The following is a 14,819-nucleotide window of genomic DNA, read 5'->3' as shown; positions in this document are numbered from 1 at the left end:
TTTTGTTACAAGCTGAGAAATGCGCCGTATTTGAGAGCTTGCTGCGAGACCTCACACCGAGCGCATCTACTGCAGGTATGGTGCCTGTTATCGGACCCGGAGTTTGCAACATCCCCCAAAAACCCGAAGAGCAGAGTCCTGGCCCCTAGCCCTGCCAGTGTAGCAGAAATGATGAGGATGATGATGCAGCAGCAGCCGTTCTTCTCTGCGTGAGTAGCTTAATGTTGTTCGTGTGTAATTTACGTTGAGTAGGCTAACCACGTTATTACATTAATGCATGTAAGGTGAACTAGCAAACATCATCATAGCTACATGCGGCTGTCTTCTTGTTTGATGGCAGATACTCCCTTCCCCCTGGACAAAAAGGCTAAAATGACCAAAGAAAAAGAGGAAAACAGCTAAACATGAGAAGTTTTTGGCCAAGAGTGATGCCATAAATCCCCTGTAGCTGCAGAAAAGGCTAACATTGTTATCTTTTTATAAAAAAAACAGCTGAACATGAGAGGTTTTTGGACCAATTTTGTGTTTTCCATTCTTTAAGCACCGGTTCGAGCACCGTTTAAGCACCGTTTCAAAACTACCGGTTTGGTACTGGTATCGGATAAAACCTAAACGATACCCATCCCTACTCATGACACGTCATCAGTACTGTTCCAATTCAAAGTACGCTGTCGCTACCCGATCCATACCATGCATGCGCAAATCTTACGTCATTTCTTCTCTTTGCCAACATTGCGACAGTTAATTATTTGAGTGACACGGTTAGCGTCCAGTTAGCTCCTAGCCTCCTTTTCGACTGCCCGGGACATTTAAACAACAGATAATCCGTATACAAACAAATTCATGCTTTTCTCCTTAACAGAGAGCGTCCCCCAATTAAACAACAACGCTTTAAAATAAGAAGAATGGCGCCTAATGACAGACTTAATAATACAGCTCTAGTAATATGTCACATGAAGATTCATCACCCAGATTAAGTGTTTACTGACAATTGACAGTGATAGCGGAAATCCTCATCACTATTCCAACAATCCTCTCCACACAGACAAGTATAAACACACTCGACTATCACTAAATCAAATTTAACACGCCCAGTTCAGTTAAAAAAAGGGTTCATTCGCTCGGTCAGCAGGTGGCAGTATCCTCGTACACTGGGGAGTAAACTGCCATTAAAAGAAACAGAAGAAGAAGAAAACATCTGCACATCCGCGGTACGAATCGTGTAGACCCGATTTGTACGGTCTGACTTTGCACATACATGTGCAGTAAGGATCGGGGAGTCCTGATCTGTGGCTATCTTTTTATTTTTCATTTTTCTCTACGTTAAATATAAATGTTTCATTATAACATTTTAAGAGATACTTAATATTGTTAACATCTTAACAGATACTCTGACCCGTAACTATCGTAAATGAGCAGAAATAGTGGCCTTTCGCACATGTGTGGTACCGATCGGGTTTCCAGTACGGATCAGGTAGTGACAGTGACATGCGCATCAAGCAGAGAACGCAAAAAATTCCCAGATGTGTTCTCACTCCGCCCATTTTATCGAGCATGCATTGGTGGTGACTTGTGTGAACTTTGTACAGCTAAATATCCCAGAATGCATTTTGTCCAAAATTTAAACACGGCAACGGCGGAGGAGCGTGGCTAAATTTTTTTAAATATTACTCTTTCTGGGTCACAAAATAAACTTTTAAGTTATTTTCAGGATAGAATGTAGTTGTGTAAACTTCAAATATCTGCTTGATTTATCAAGATATCCCATACATACAAAAGTGCTTCGACGTTTCCGGAGATGCCTGTTACCCACCAGCTTGATAGCAGACTGCGAGGTCAAGGATCACTAGAGCCCAGCGAGAACAGACTCCCACACATCGTTTTCAACCCCCCCTCGGCCTTTTTCCTACTCAGGTTAAACATGATATACAAGTCTCTTAGATAACTTCCAAATTTTAATGTTTGGTCTACTTCAAAGTTTTATTTGAGTAAATTGGTTTGGCTGAGATTAAAGTTAAGCTTCATAACATATTAATCACAGTTAAATTAAGAGGGGACGGCAGTCAAAACTCCGAACCTGTGACATCATCCGTTTGGCATCGGTTGGACAAAGAGCGATTCAGAAGACCCCTGTGAAAAGACCATCGAGGGAACAGTTCACCCTGCCTGGGATATGGTTACCGGGGACACGCCTTGGAGTCAGGCCCGGGGAGGGTGCCCGAGGGCGAGCGTATGCTGGCCGGGCCTTAGTCCATGGGGACACACCCCGAAAAAGGGACAGGGGCCCATCTTCCTGCAGGCCCACCACCCGCAGGAGGCACGGTAGGGGTCGGGTGCAATGCGAGTCAGGCGGTGGCCAGGAGCGGAGGCCCTGGCAGACTGATCCCCAGCTACCAAGACTGACACTTATCAGTTGGCTTTAAAAGATATTTCTATAACTTTATAATACAAGTATTACAACTAAACACTACTGTTTTCTGAGGGGGAATTATGTAAATGTGACAGGAATAACATTTCAGAGCAATAAAATCCATTAAAATTAAAACACAAAAACTTGATGTACACATCTATATTTGCATCTTATTAAATTTAAGATTCAGGATTATTTACTGCAGGTCCAGAAATCAGAGCTACCTTGTGAGATCCAAGTGTGACATCAGCTGACACTCTTTACAGGAGATTCCATCTGAACTCTGTGGAGCCTGATCTCAAGGTTTTTAAGTCTGACCCTGAAACCAGGGGTTCGTTCTTCGTACCTCGCTTACTACATCCAAGATCAAATCATCGCGCCAACTTTGAGCTCGCTATTCCGGTTCTCCGAACACACCTGTTGTTGACGATTAGTATAGCTGGATGAAGTAATGTGAGATCACTGGGTGGCTTAACAGGGGCTACGCATCGATAGTAGAAACATTGATCGGCAACCCTTTGATTGGTCGGCGAAAATGTCGAAGGAGAGCGCTCGGTATTTTTCGGCAGCAGAGCAAGAACCCTTGATTGAGGGATTTCAGGAGTTTCAGAGTTTAATTAAAACGCAAGGGAACACTGCAAAGGCTGCAAAAGCAAGGAGAGAGGGCTGGCAGAAAGTTGCTGACAAATTAAACTCGTAAGTAATTTAATAATATTAATAATAATAATAATAATAATAATGGATTGGATTTATATAGCACTTTTCAAGGCACCCAAAGCGCTTTACAATGCCACTATTCATTCACTCTCACATTCACACACTGGTGGAGGCAGCTACGGTTGTAGCCACAGCTGCCCTGGGGCAGACTGACAGAAGCCAGGCTGCCATATCGCACCATCGGCCCCTCTGGCCAACACCAGTAGGTGGTAGGGTAAATTTATTATATTATATTACATTATATCCTCTTTCACATTAGAGCCACGACAGGACCCACTAGAACATGGGAACAAGTAAAAGTGAAATATAAGAATATTCTACAGAATGGTAATATTTATCACTTATATTGCTTTTCGTCTCTTGGAAAGAGACCCTGAAATAATCTGTTTGTTTGTTTATAACCGCAACCAAGAAAAGGGCAGAGCAAAAAAAGACAGGTGGTGGTCCTGCACCCCCTCGTCAACAAGTTGGTTAAGTGAATAATACCCTCACGGGAAAATCGATATCTCTCTATGAGCACACTGTCGCGCTGAGCTAAAGGATCCTGTCTGTCCCGCAATATACGCTGAATTCTGAGGACTCTCCTTATCAATCTTGCACCTTCCACAATGGGTGGCTCGCGTATACGGACAGGATATGGCAGCGACAGGCTTCCCAAATCCACCTTCGCTTTTATAGCCGTGGTCTCTCATCTTGATTACACGAAGTAATTTACAATTACTACTCTAAAATAAGAATTACATCTGAAATAATCACATACATGTAATAGAATGTTAATAGTACATTTCATTTTTTAGGAAATGACCTGTATGTATCTGTATGAAATCAATAAAAGGATCAAGTACTGCATTGTCTTTAGTTACATTGATGATATTTATTTATGGTGAAACAGTGGTAAAATATCGCTGTTGCTTTCGTATACATGAAGCGGACATACCTGAGTGGCCGCGATCTAATCCTGTTTACATAAAGTAAGCCTGCTCCCGAGCAGGTTTACGCTTACGGATCTGTTACTATGACAGCAAGTCCCGGATGAGCTTCGGAGAACCGAACGATCCAAGATCACGCGAAATGGTCAACAATCAAATCCAGCTAACTTACTTAGCGAGGTACGAAGAACGGGCCCCAGAAGAGGATCTTTCTGTCTCTGCAGAGTCATTGTGATTCAGTAATAGGAATGATTTAATGATCACGCTTACTCTGTTTGCACAGAGCAGATAATGTATAATGAGAATGGGATCGTTTGTGTTCGGAGTATGAACTGAGATTCTTGAAGCTCTTGTCACACTGGTCACAGCTGAAGTTCCCTTCAACATGTGTACGTTCATGAAGGTTACGACTGCTCGATTGTGAGAACCTTTTGTTACAGTGTCTACACTTGTATGGTTTCTCTCCTGTGTGGACTCGTTTATGTCTTTTAAGCTGGTAAGCACTGGTTACAGGCGTGCTTTTAAACCCCACCGTGGAACAGTTCATGTTGTTTAAAATCAGATTGAGTGGGGAAGCCTCTTCCACATTCTTTACAGTAGATCATTTTGTCTTGTGTGTGTCTAAGCTGATGCTTTTTTAGGCTTCGTTGCTGGTTGAAAGTTTTTCCACAAAGGTCACAACGAAACGCTTTCCCACCACCACACTGACAATAGGGTTGAAAACTGGATCCATCTGTGTCACTCTGCTTCTAAACAAAGACACAAAGACAGTGTGAGTCAGTCCTTCAACATTTTAATCCTGAACGCCACCTGAAATAAAGAGCATCTCTGACAACATCCAATTATATTTTACTGTTTACATTATAACAGCTTAATGGGCTACAATAAATGTCTGTGATGCAGAGGAACAGCAAGAAGCACTGCTACCCTGGCTGCAAACAGACTCTCACCATACTTATACATACATAGGACATTTAAATAAAACTTGGAGACTATTAAAAGTCAGCTGATTCTGAGGGGGTCAGGTGGGATACACTGATTGGTTTTAGTTAGATGACCCTCCTGTTGTTAAGTTAGTGAATACAAGTAAAATTGACTGGTTCATATAGAGCACTTTTCCACTCTGAGCACTCAAAGCACCTTATACAACATACCTTACTCACACATTCACAGAAATTATTAGGAAAGGAAATTTCAGGAGATTTTTAAATATATTTCTTTTTTTGAAACTTGGAAGTGAGAGTTAAGTGAGCTGGGACTGAGACCACAAATAAAACCAGATGTCCATGTGCAAAATGGAGGAAATATACTGTGAAATACCACAAATCTCAGAAATAAAATTTAAAAAGTACCATAAGTAACTGTGTTAAGATCTGTTCTTTATTTGGAAATGAATATATTTATTTTACAGGGTTCCTCTACACTATATATATCCATGCTAAATGGAATAATTATAATAGTCAAAATCAAACTGAATCAGAATTTAAAGGAGTTGTAAAATCATACCCAGTCTGTGAAGGTTCTCAGGCGTACATTATCGTAGTCTAAGGAGCTTGTAAAGAAAAGCATCTGGAGTTTTTAAAGTTTCTCAAAGATGTTTCACCTCCCATCCGAGAAGATCAATTAGTGCCATTTACAAGATCCATATTCCATTCGATCCAGTTACTGCAGAGTGACTGGAATTAAGGTGACTTTCCACCAGTTGCTCTTAGGACTAATTTAAATAATGCTTCAAAACAATTGCAACTGTAAATCCTCAAATATGGATACAAAGTAACAGTAATAATTGCTGTTAGTTAGATGACTCATCATGTTCTTTACTGACATTTTCCAAATTCCAGTAGATGCCATTGAATCCAGTAGAATTACTAACATGCTAACACAATTTAATGAGCCAAACAGTGACACTGAAATTAGAAGATATAAATATAAATACATACCTCACAGTAACTGCACTTGTAGAGTTTCTTTCTGGTGTGGATCTGTTGGTGTATTTTCAGGTAACGTGGAGATTTAAAAGTCTTCTCACACAGGTCACATTTATAAGGTCTCTCCTCAGTGTGGCTAAGCATGTGGCTTTGTAACTGTGCATCTGTTGTAAACGGTTTCCAACACTGATCACAGCAGTAAACATCCTGTCCAGTGTGAATGCGGATGTGTCTATTTAGGTCCCCATTGCGACTGAAAGTTTTTCCACAAATGTCACATCTGTACTTATTAATTCCAGAGTGGGTAACTAGATGATTCTGTAAGTGGCTACTGTGAGTAAAAGCTTTGCCACACTGATCGCAGCTGTGTGCTTTAACTCCACTGTGGATGAGTTGGTGTGCTTTTAAGTGTCGAGCCTGGGTAAAAGATTTCCCACACAAGTCACACGTGTACGCTTTAACTCCACTGTGGATGAGTTGGTGTGTTTTTAAGCTTTGAGCCTGGGTAAAAGCATTTCCACACAAGTCACAGGTGTACGGTTTAACTACACTGTGGATGAGTTGGTGTCTTTTCAAGCTTCCAGGGTGGGTAAAAAAATCTCCACACAAGTCACAGTTGTACTGTTTAATTCCACTGTGGATGAGTTGGTGTCTCTTTAAGTGTACAGCCTGGTTGAAAAACTTTCGACACAAGTCACAGCTGTAAGCTTTAACTCCACTGTGGGTCAGCTGGTGTCGTTTCAAGTTTCCAGCCAGGGTAAAAGATTTTCCACACAACTCACAGCTGTAAGCTTTAACTCGACTGTGGATGAGTTGGTGTGTTTTTAAGCTGTCGGCCCGAGTAAAATCCTTCCCACACTCCTCACAGCTGTATGTTTTCGCTCCCTTTCTTCTGTGAGGTTTGTCGTCCTCCTGAGAGCGCTGACTTCTCGCTCCATGTTGGTCCTGCAGTGACAGAGATACAAACAGAGGCAGTGAGTGAAATGCAGTCATGGAACAAACTGAAACTCCATTAGTGGAATCAAAGATGTCAACAAACACGTCGTAGGTGTGTTACCACCACCTTCTGCTGATATTATCACATTACAATGATATGCTACAATGAGAGTTGTAACGTCCACAGTGATATTCTTGCTCACCTTTTGGGTTGAAGTCATTGTTTCCTCTGTAGTGGCTGAGCTGAGTCTAAATGGCTCGTCTCCTCCTGATGATCAGCTGGAACAAAAATATATTTATATGTATTTCATCCTTGACCAAAAGAAGCTGAGATGGAAAGCTCAAATCCACTCAAACTAAATGTCTTCAGTCAGTGTGTCAGCCTTCAGTTAACAACAGTGGTGAGAAACTGCAGTAATAAACCTCCACTGACTGAGTAACTGCAGTTTGGTGCTTCATTTGAACCTCATAGATTTTATTAAACAAAATGGATAAAAAAATACTCTACAAAACAGAAGGTGAGCTGATAGTAAGAGGGTCATCATCTCAAACTACATCAAGATTCTCAGACCATGTCACGGTTCACTTGATCCCTGCAAACAGGCACAAACTGAAACTGTCTTAAGCTTTTGTAAAGACACTGAAGCAGTGGACTGATGAGGCTGTGGAGAATCTGCAGGTGTGTCTGGACTGCACCGACTGGCAGGTTTTCAGGATTGTTAACAACAATTTGGATTATTATAGAGATGCTGTGACGTCCTGTAACATCAGCATCTGTGAGGACAGCTGCACAGCATCACACACCAGGGTGAGTTAGAATACTGACGAGCTCTGGTTCACAGCTAAGCTAAAGGGGAGACAGTTTCTTTTTTTCCACTTTGGCTCTCGGAGGAGACGGACACCTCTTTCACGCTCTCCTCCCGGTTATCTTCCCTGCTCGCTTGCTTCTATGTCATTGTCTGGTCTTGTCTGAGTCAAACCCTGAGAGAGTGTCTCATTCTCACTCTTGTTCTCTAAAACCTAAAGAAGAACTATGAATTTGATCAACTGGTCCCTTAACGCAATTGGCACTCTATTCTCAACGAGAAGCCTGGGTTCGGGAGAGCCCGAGTGTCCTGAAGGGACGTTCCCTGCTGGATACACGATGGACGGGTGGCAGAAGTGGCATGTTGTGTGCCTAGCGGGACTGTCTATCGAGGATATTGGAGACATCTACCTATTTGGAACCATGATAACAGGATTCTTGCTGATCGGAGCTGGCATGGCCCTGGCTTATCGGAAATTGAAGAAAGTGGTGACTGCTGTTCAAACCGGCACAAGGCTAGCCGCTATGATCGAAAGTGTGGGAAGAGCTGTGAGTGCTGGGACTGTTCTTACTGAACAAAATATGGGAAAGATCTTGGAGGAGCTCACAGCTCTTAAACGGGAGATACACCTGGAGACCAGTGATGGACATTAAGAACAACTGTAAAATTGATGCAGTCTGTTCGTCCGAAAACAACATAACCATGATTTCTCATGCGGCTACCCCCCACCCTGAAGGCGCCAGCTGGACACTTGAAGGCTGAGGCGAACAACAACAATTCTTCCCTCAGATATGATAACGAGAACGAGCTGACTCTCTTGCCTGATTCTTCATTGCCACCTCAGTAGGCTGCGGACTGTTGATCTTTGCCTAATAGGCGGAAGGCCACTTTCTCAGGCTGAACACAGGACACGCATCCCGAAACGCACACACACGTACACTGATACGCCCTCACCACCACCCTCCCTTACTCGAATCCAACGCCTCCCCATGCTTACCTCCCATGTGGACAGCGGCTCAACCGGAGTCGGGATCGCAAGATTGCAGATGCAGCTGTGCACACGGCATACTCCCCCATGTTGCTTGTCTGTGTTTTATGGTGTTATGGTATGATAATATCGGTGCTTACTTTATCTGCTATGGAGTTCTTGTTTTCTTCTCATGCTGACTCCCTTTTGGAAACCAGCAATTTCAGTTGCAGGCAACTGCAACCGACAAATAAAGGCATTCATTCATTCCTTGTTCAGGTTTAGTGAGGCTAAACTCCAAAAACTGTTTTCAGCTAATGACTCTGATTCTGTCTGGAAAACACTCAGACAGTGAACCAAGCACAAACCTAAAGACCCCACTCTACCAACATTTCACACCTAGTCATCAGCCTGAACAGCTCCTGCTGTGGATTCTACCAACAATGACCTGTTACTCCCCCACCCAAGACATTCAACACCTTCAGCAACCCCTGTGATTATAAAACACGGCCTGGACATGATCACCACTTCATTAAGTTGCTTGAAGACGTTTCACCTCTCGTCTGAGAAGCTTCTTCAGTTCTAGGTTCAAATGGTGGAGAGTCCCAGATTTTATGGTGTGTTCACACCGAATGCAGTAGACACGACCAAAACGCGCCAGACGCCCCTAGCTTGACGCATGCAAATTCGCACCTCGACGCGTGTCCAACGTGAATTATTGAAGTGGAAATGTGGGAGGAAGTTGTGCCAGACGGTATGTTTGCAAGATGGCAGCTGTCGAGCTAGCGTTTGAAGAGAGAGTCTCCCTTTTCTATTTACTGTGGAGAACAGAGCAGCGGCGTAAAGGACGTCCTCACCGTACCTGGGTCCATCAGGTCCTCCAGAGGCGTGAGCAGTTTGGTGAGTTTCACCATTTGCTCCAGGTGCTGCCCCTGGACGACGGGGCAGCTCCTGGAACTAACCTCTCTTTATTCTCTTAAATAATTGGTCATCACTATGTTGCTATACATTAGTATTAGTATTTTCATTAGTATAATATGAAATAAATTCTACATGTGTCAAGTTCTGTGCCAATATCTGCTGTGTAGTAGAACTGAGACATTAGTCATTACAAAAATTTATTTCAAATAATATTAAAATTCTCAAACAGAAAAACATTAAACATAAATATAAACAACATAACTATTTACAGAGAGACTGGAATAAAAAGGACCCAGCTTAAAGTGGAAGACCCTCAGGGAGAAGGAGGAGAAAAATAAGAACATTGTCTCTGCCCTGGAGAGCTGCTGCCTCATCAGAAAACTACTGATTGCTCGGGTCACTTCAAATATAAATGAGGCTGTAGGCACCGTGGTGGGGGGGCGGCATCACGGGCTTCGGCAAAAAAAAAAAAAAAAAAAATGCTCATACTCATGCTCCCCAGCCAGCGCATATTGGGAATGGCATACGCACCGATCGGTTTTCTATCGCCCATTTGCTGGGAGTAAGGGCGCCCTTCGTTTGCGAGGTGCGCCTGCTGCTTGCGGCACAGAGAGGAGAGGGCGGGGCGGCGGGGAGCAGCATCTAATAACCAACTCGCAAAATAAAACAAAATAAAAACAAACCAACAAACACTAAAACACCAGACACCATGATACAGACTTATAATTTGCACCCATGTTTTTCCTCGGTGCTCCTGCTCGCTGCTGAAGTCAAAGTAAACTTTATTGTCATCTCCGCTACAGACAGTCCAGAGAGACGAGACGACGAGGCTCCAGTTACAACAATGCAAGTAAACAAACAAAAAATATAAGAAGAGTAAGAAAATAAATGTACACTTTAGGACCAGGGGTAAAGGGATCAATAACAATTTAAAATTTTTAATTTACAGTTTGATGATTTAAAGCAGGGGTCACCAACCTTTTTGAAAGTGAGAGCTACTTCTTGGGTACCGATTAATGTGAAGGGCTACCAGTTTGACACACACTTCTCAAATAACAAATTTCCTCAGTTTAACTTAATTATGTGTTATCATTAATAATTAATGATATTCATCTATGTACGGACACTAATTATGTTAATTATTTTTCACCATAATTATAAAGAATGCAATTAGGAAACAAGGTAGGAAACATAAATATCAATATGCAACGCTTTATTTCTATATATCTCTGCAAGTATTTACATTTTGAAGTGATCACTTCTACAACATTTTCACTTACCACTAACAAATTTTAACAAATCATGCACTGTTACATACATTATTTTTGTATGTATGTAACATACAAAAAAAATCAACTTTCAAATTTTACAGAACTTTTCACCAAATTGGCAGCATTTTAAAGCAAATTGTCACATGTTACACTTAACAAACACATTTGTTTTTCAATAATTAAATTCAACTTTGACATGACACTGTAATGTTGCCACTGAGAACATCTAATATGGCTTTCTTTGTCTGTTAGTGGGAAACCTGGCATTGCATGCTGTTCACCAGTGTGTTGTAATCTGGGGTATAACTTGACACTGCAACTCTGAGTGAGTCTTGCAGATGTGCATCAGAGAGGCGTGTTCTGTGTTTGTTCTTGATGAAGTTCATGTCAGAAAAGGCTGATTCACAAAGATAGGTTGAACCAAACAGGCTGGCAACCTTCATAGCTGCTGTGCACACACCACGTCAACAAGGCACCAAAAGTTTGGTGCACCCAGATAGGCTTTGAGGTGGACGTCATTTTGCAATGTTACAATTTCGATTTCCACCTGTCCAGCATCCAAGCTGAACATTGAACTTAGTTGCTCAGCAATGCATGTTGTGTCCACATTCATGAAAGGATTGGAAACAAATGAGACACATGGCTCAAGCTGATCAAGGTCACAAAACCTGTTCTCAAACTCTTGACCAAGTCGGTTTATGACTTGAGTGTACTTTTCTGCAACTTTGTCAAAAGTCTCAGATGCAGAAGCATTGTCTTTCAGCACCATCTGCACAGAGGGGAAGTGCAGCACCTTTTTTCTCTGTAAATGCACAGAGAAAATGTTCATCTGGGCTTTAAATCCATTTAAAGCACTTATCATGTCAGCAACAGTCTTACCTTTGCCTTGCAGCTCACAGTTCAAATGGTTCAGTTTCCCAGTAATGTCTGTTAAAAACGCAAGGTCAAGTGTCCACTCAGTGTCCTCCAGCAGAGATGTGTCTTCCCCTTTGGATTGCATGAACTCCTTGATTTCACCCAAAAGTGACAAAAAACGAAGCAAAATCCGTCCCCTGCTGAGCCATCGGATTTCCGTATGTAGTAGCAGGTCACCATATTCAGCTGACAGCTCCTCCAATAGCACCTTGAATGTTCTGTGCTGTTTAGCTCTGGGGCGGATGCTGTTTATGATCTTCACGACGGGAGTCATGACGTGCTCGAAGCCGATCACCTTTGCGCATAACGCCTGCTGGTGAATGATGCAGTGGTAATGCATGAAGTTTGGGAACTCTGTGTCACCTTTACAGTGAGCGATGAATCCCGTATGTCGGCCGATCATAGCAGGAGCCCCGTCGGTAGTCACTGATACCAGCTTTTCCAACGGTACCTTTTTCTTCGCAAAAAACTCCTTCACCGCGTTATAGATGTCAACTCCCTTCGTTGTTGTCTTTAGCGGCAGTAGTGTCAGAAGTTCTTCTTTTGTGGAGAAACCATCAAATACCATCCGGATAAAGACCATCAGCTGTGCTGTACTGCTGCTGTCGACGGACTCGTCACACTGGATGCTAAACCAACTGCACTTTGCCAGATCCTGATCCAACTGATCGGCCAAGTTCCCGGACATAGCCGACACTCTTCTAACAATTGTAGTTGCCCCCAGCTGGACATCAGAGAGAGTGGAGATTACATCGTTTCCATATTTCTCGTCTTTAAGCACAGTTTTTGCAATTATCATCATTGCTTCTTTGAAATACTCCCCGTCTAAAAATGCCTTCTTTTTCTTAATCATGAAATGTGTAGCTCTAAATGAGGCTTCGGTTGCTTTTTGAGAGTTTTTCACCGGTCTCGTGAAAAAAGACTGCTGTTTGCTCAAACCTGCCTTTAATTCGCGGGCCTTTTCCGCTCGCAGTGTGCTGCCCTTTGGGTAGTTAGCATGGTAGCTTGTGTGACACGTTCGGAAATGTCTCTCCACGTTGTGCCGCTTTGCCGTTGCCCCGCAAATGAGACACACGCATGAATCTTTCACAGTGGTAAAAAAGAACTCTTCCTCCCATTCACTGTGAAAATTATATGTTTTCTTCCTTTTTTCCGCCATGTTTTCCTCATCTCCTCACCTTTGCCTTTCCTGGTCTTCACGGCAACTGTTTCCGTGGAGACCAGCTAGCACTAAATATTAGATCATGATCTAATATTTAATAATAAACATTTTTTTTATATATTATCTCTAACAAATTAACGCCAATGCAATTGTGATAAAAAAAAATAGCAAGAAAAAATAAAAATAGATGCAGCTTACTGGTAAGTTGTTATGGTGAGCTATTTTTAGAACAGGCCCGCGGGCGACTCATGTGGTCCTTGCGGGCGACCTGGTGCCCGCGGGCACCGTGTTGGTGACCCCTGATTTAAAGTCTCACACACAACCCATCGAAAGGGGAGGGGGTCCTGCTGCTTCCAGATAGAGCACATTTCATTCATAATGATGTAAATCCAAGTCCATTATGGATTCATGATTTGAATCCTGGGTTGTGTGAAATCTCAGAAATGCACCCTAGACTAAGTGAATCTGTGAACTAAGGTGTAGGTCTGTTGTGTTATGTTGTGGTGATCCTCGGGTTGAGGAATGGGTGTTCATACTGGAGTGCAAAATTAAAACCAATGTAAGATGGACAAGAAAAGTTCAAAGCCATCAGGTGCTCAGTTTAGAAAAAAGAGAAAAGAGGAGGAGAAACGAGCAAAAGATGCAGGTAAGCAGACGTGTGATTGGATAATGGCAGCTCATCCTGAAACAATCAGAGTCAGAATACTTTATTATCCCTAAGGAAATAATGTGGGTTACAGTTGCTCCAAGAAGAAATGGTAAAAAATAGCAACAGCAACAGACTAAACTGCAAACAGTACATTATGTTACAGATTTTAGTATTAATTAGTCAGTGTCAGTTGTTGATTTGTCCTGTTCTCATTGTATGACGAATTATGATGGCTGTTTGGTAGCAGTTTGCATACAATGTATACTCTCTCTCTCTTCATATGTGTGTGTACAACAGTTTTATGTTAATGTACAATCCTTAATATGTTTTGTGCGTGGGGGGGGGGGGGGGGGGGGGGGAGTGTTCGCCCAGGGCGCCAAACAGGCTACGACCGCCACTGTTCAGGAGCTAAACTCAACATGAACTGAACTCACAGTAAAGTTAGCTCGGTGCTTACCTTTAGATGAGCCCACAAACCGAGAGCAACTCCGCGATGAAGCTGCAACTCTTTCCAAACACAGGAAACAGATCAGGGAGCAGAGACCCACGTGGTTCACGCTGATCTCAGCTACGATCCAGGAGACAAGGGTGGGCAGATCGATGCAGATATCGATCAGGACGTTGGTAGTGGTTTATGATCGATACTTCATTTTGTTTCTCTCCTCTAAGTTCACTACTTTACTCCCGTTTCATGAAAAAGCAGCTCTCTCTGCTCGGCTCCTCTCCTGCACACATTTGCTCCGCCCCACTCTTCCGACTCTGCTGTGGTTTGTTACTGTGCGGTCACGTGACTCAGCTGCGCAGCGTAACCACGTGGTGTTTTGTTTTCCTTTGCCTCGATGAAAACGTCATCCTGGGAAGGAGAATTGCTAAGGACTCAGGAAAAGAGAAGAGCGGTGCTGAGAATTGGAACAGCCTGACGCTCGTCTCTCTTTAACAATGTTACACCAGGGTGGGATTCTTATGGAGGACTGCAAGAATCACACACATAGAAATAAAGAATTCTCATTTAAATAATGATTTGTGCAATAAAATATGAATTTCTAAATTATTTCACAAAGAAAAGCTTGAAATTAGAACCAGCATTGAGCCCTGTTACATTAATACACCGAGCAGTGGCTGCAACCTACAGCCTTTAAACTCATGATTAAAATGCTGACAATAAACTCATCAGTCCAGATTTCACCAACTTATTTTCTGATATATTG

General features: G+C 42.6%; 1 protein-coding gene across 1 annotated transcript; it reads right to left on the bottom strand.

Annotated features, from left to right (window-relative positions):
* Positions 1-3,981: 3,981 nt before the first annotated feature.
* On the bottom strand, positions 3,982-14,377 carry LOC113029672 (uncharacterized). The gene is made up of 4 exons (XM_080306772.1): positions 14,069-14,377; positions 7,124-7,199; positions 5,997-6,929; positions 3,982-4,805 (listed from the first exon to the last, which is right to left on the bottom strand). The coding sequence occupies exons 2-4, from the start codon at positions 7,139-7,141 to the stop codon at positions 4,578-4,580; spliced, it is 1,179 nt and encodes a 392-aa protein (XP_080162898.1). The 5' UTR covers positions 7,142-7,199; positions 14,069-14,377; the 3' UTR covers positions 3,982-4,577.
* Positions 14,378-14,819: the final 442 nt, after the last annotated feature.

The sequence above is a fragment of the Astatotilapia calliptera genome, chromosome 9 (genome assembly GCF_964374335.1).
Source record: "Astatotilapia calliptera chromosome 9, fAstCal68.1, whole genome shotgun sequence".
In the NCBI taxonomy this organism is placed as follows: Eukaryota; Metazoa; Chordata; class Actinopteri; order Cichliformes; family Cichlidae; genus Astatotilapia; species Astatotilapia calliptera.
This window is presented reverse-complemented; position numbering and strand designations above follow the sequence as displayed.

What these genes read in the sequence shown, in the direction of transcription:
- LOC113029672 (XM_080306772.1), bottom strand. An exon ending in ACAAGTGCAGTTACTGTGAG is followed by an intron (nt 4,806 to 5,996) that starts GTATGTATTTAT and finishes GTCTTTGTTTAG; the next exon opens with AAGCAGAGTGACACAGATGG.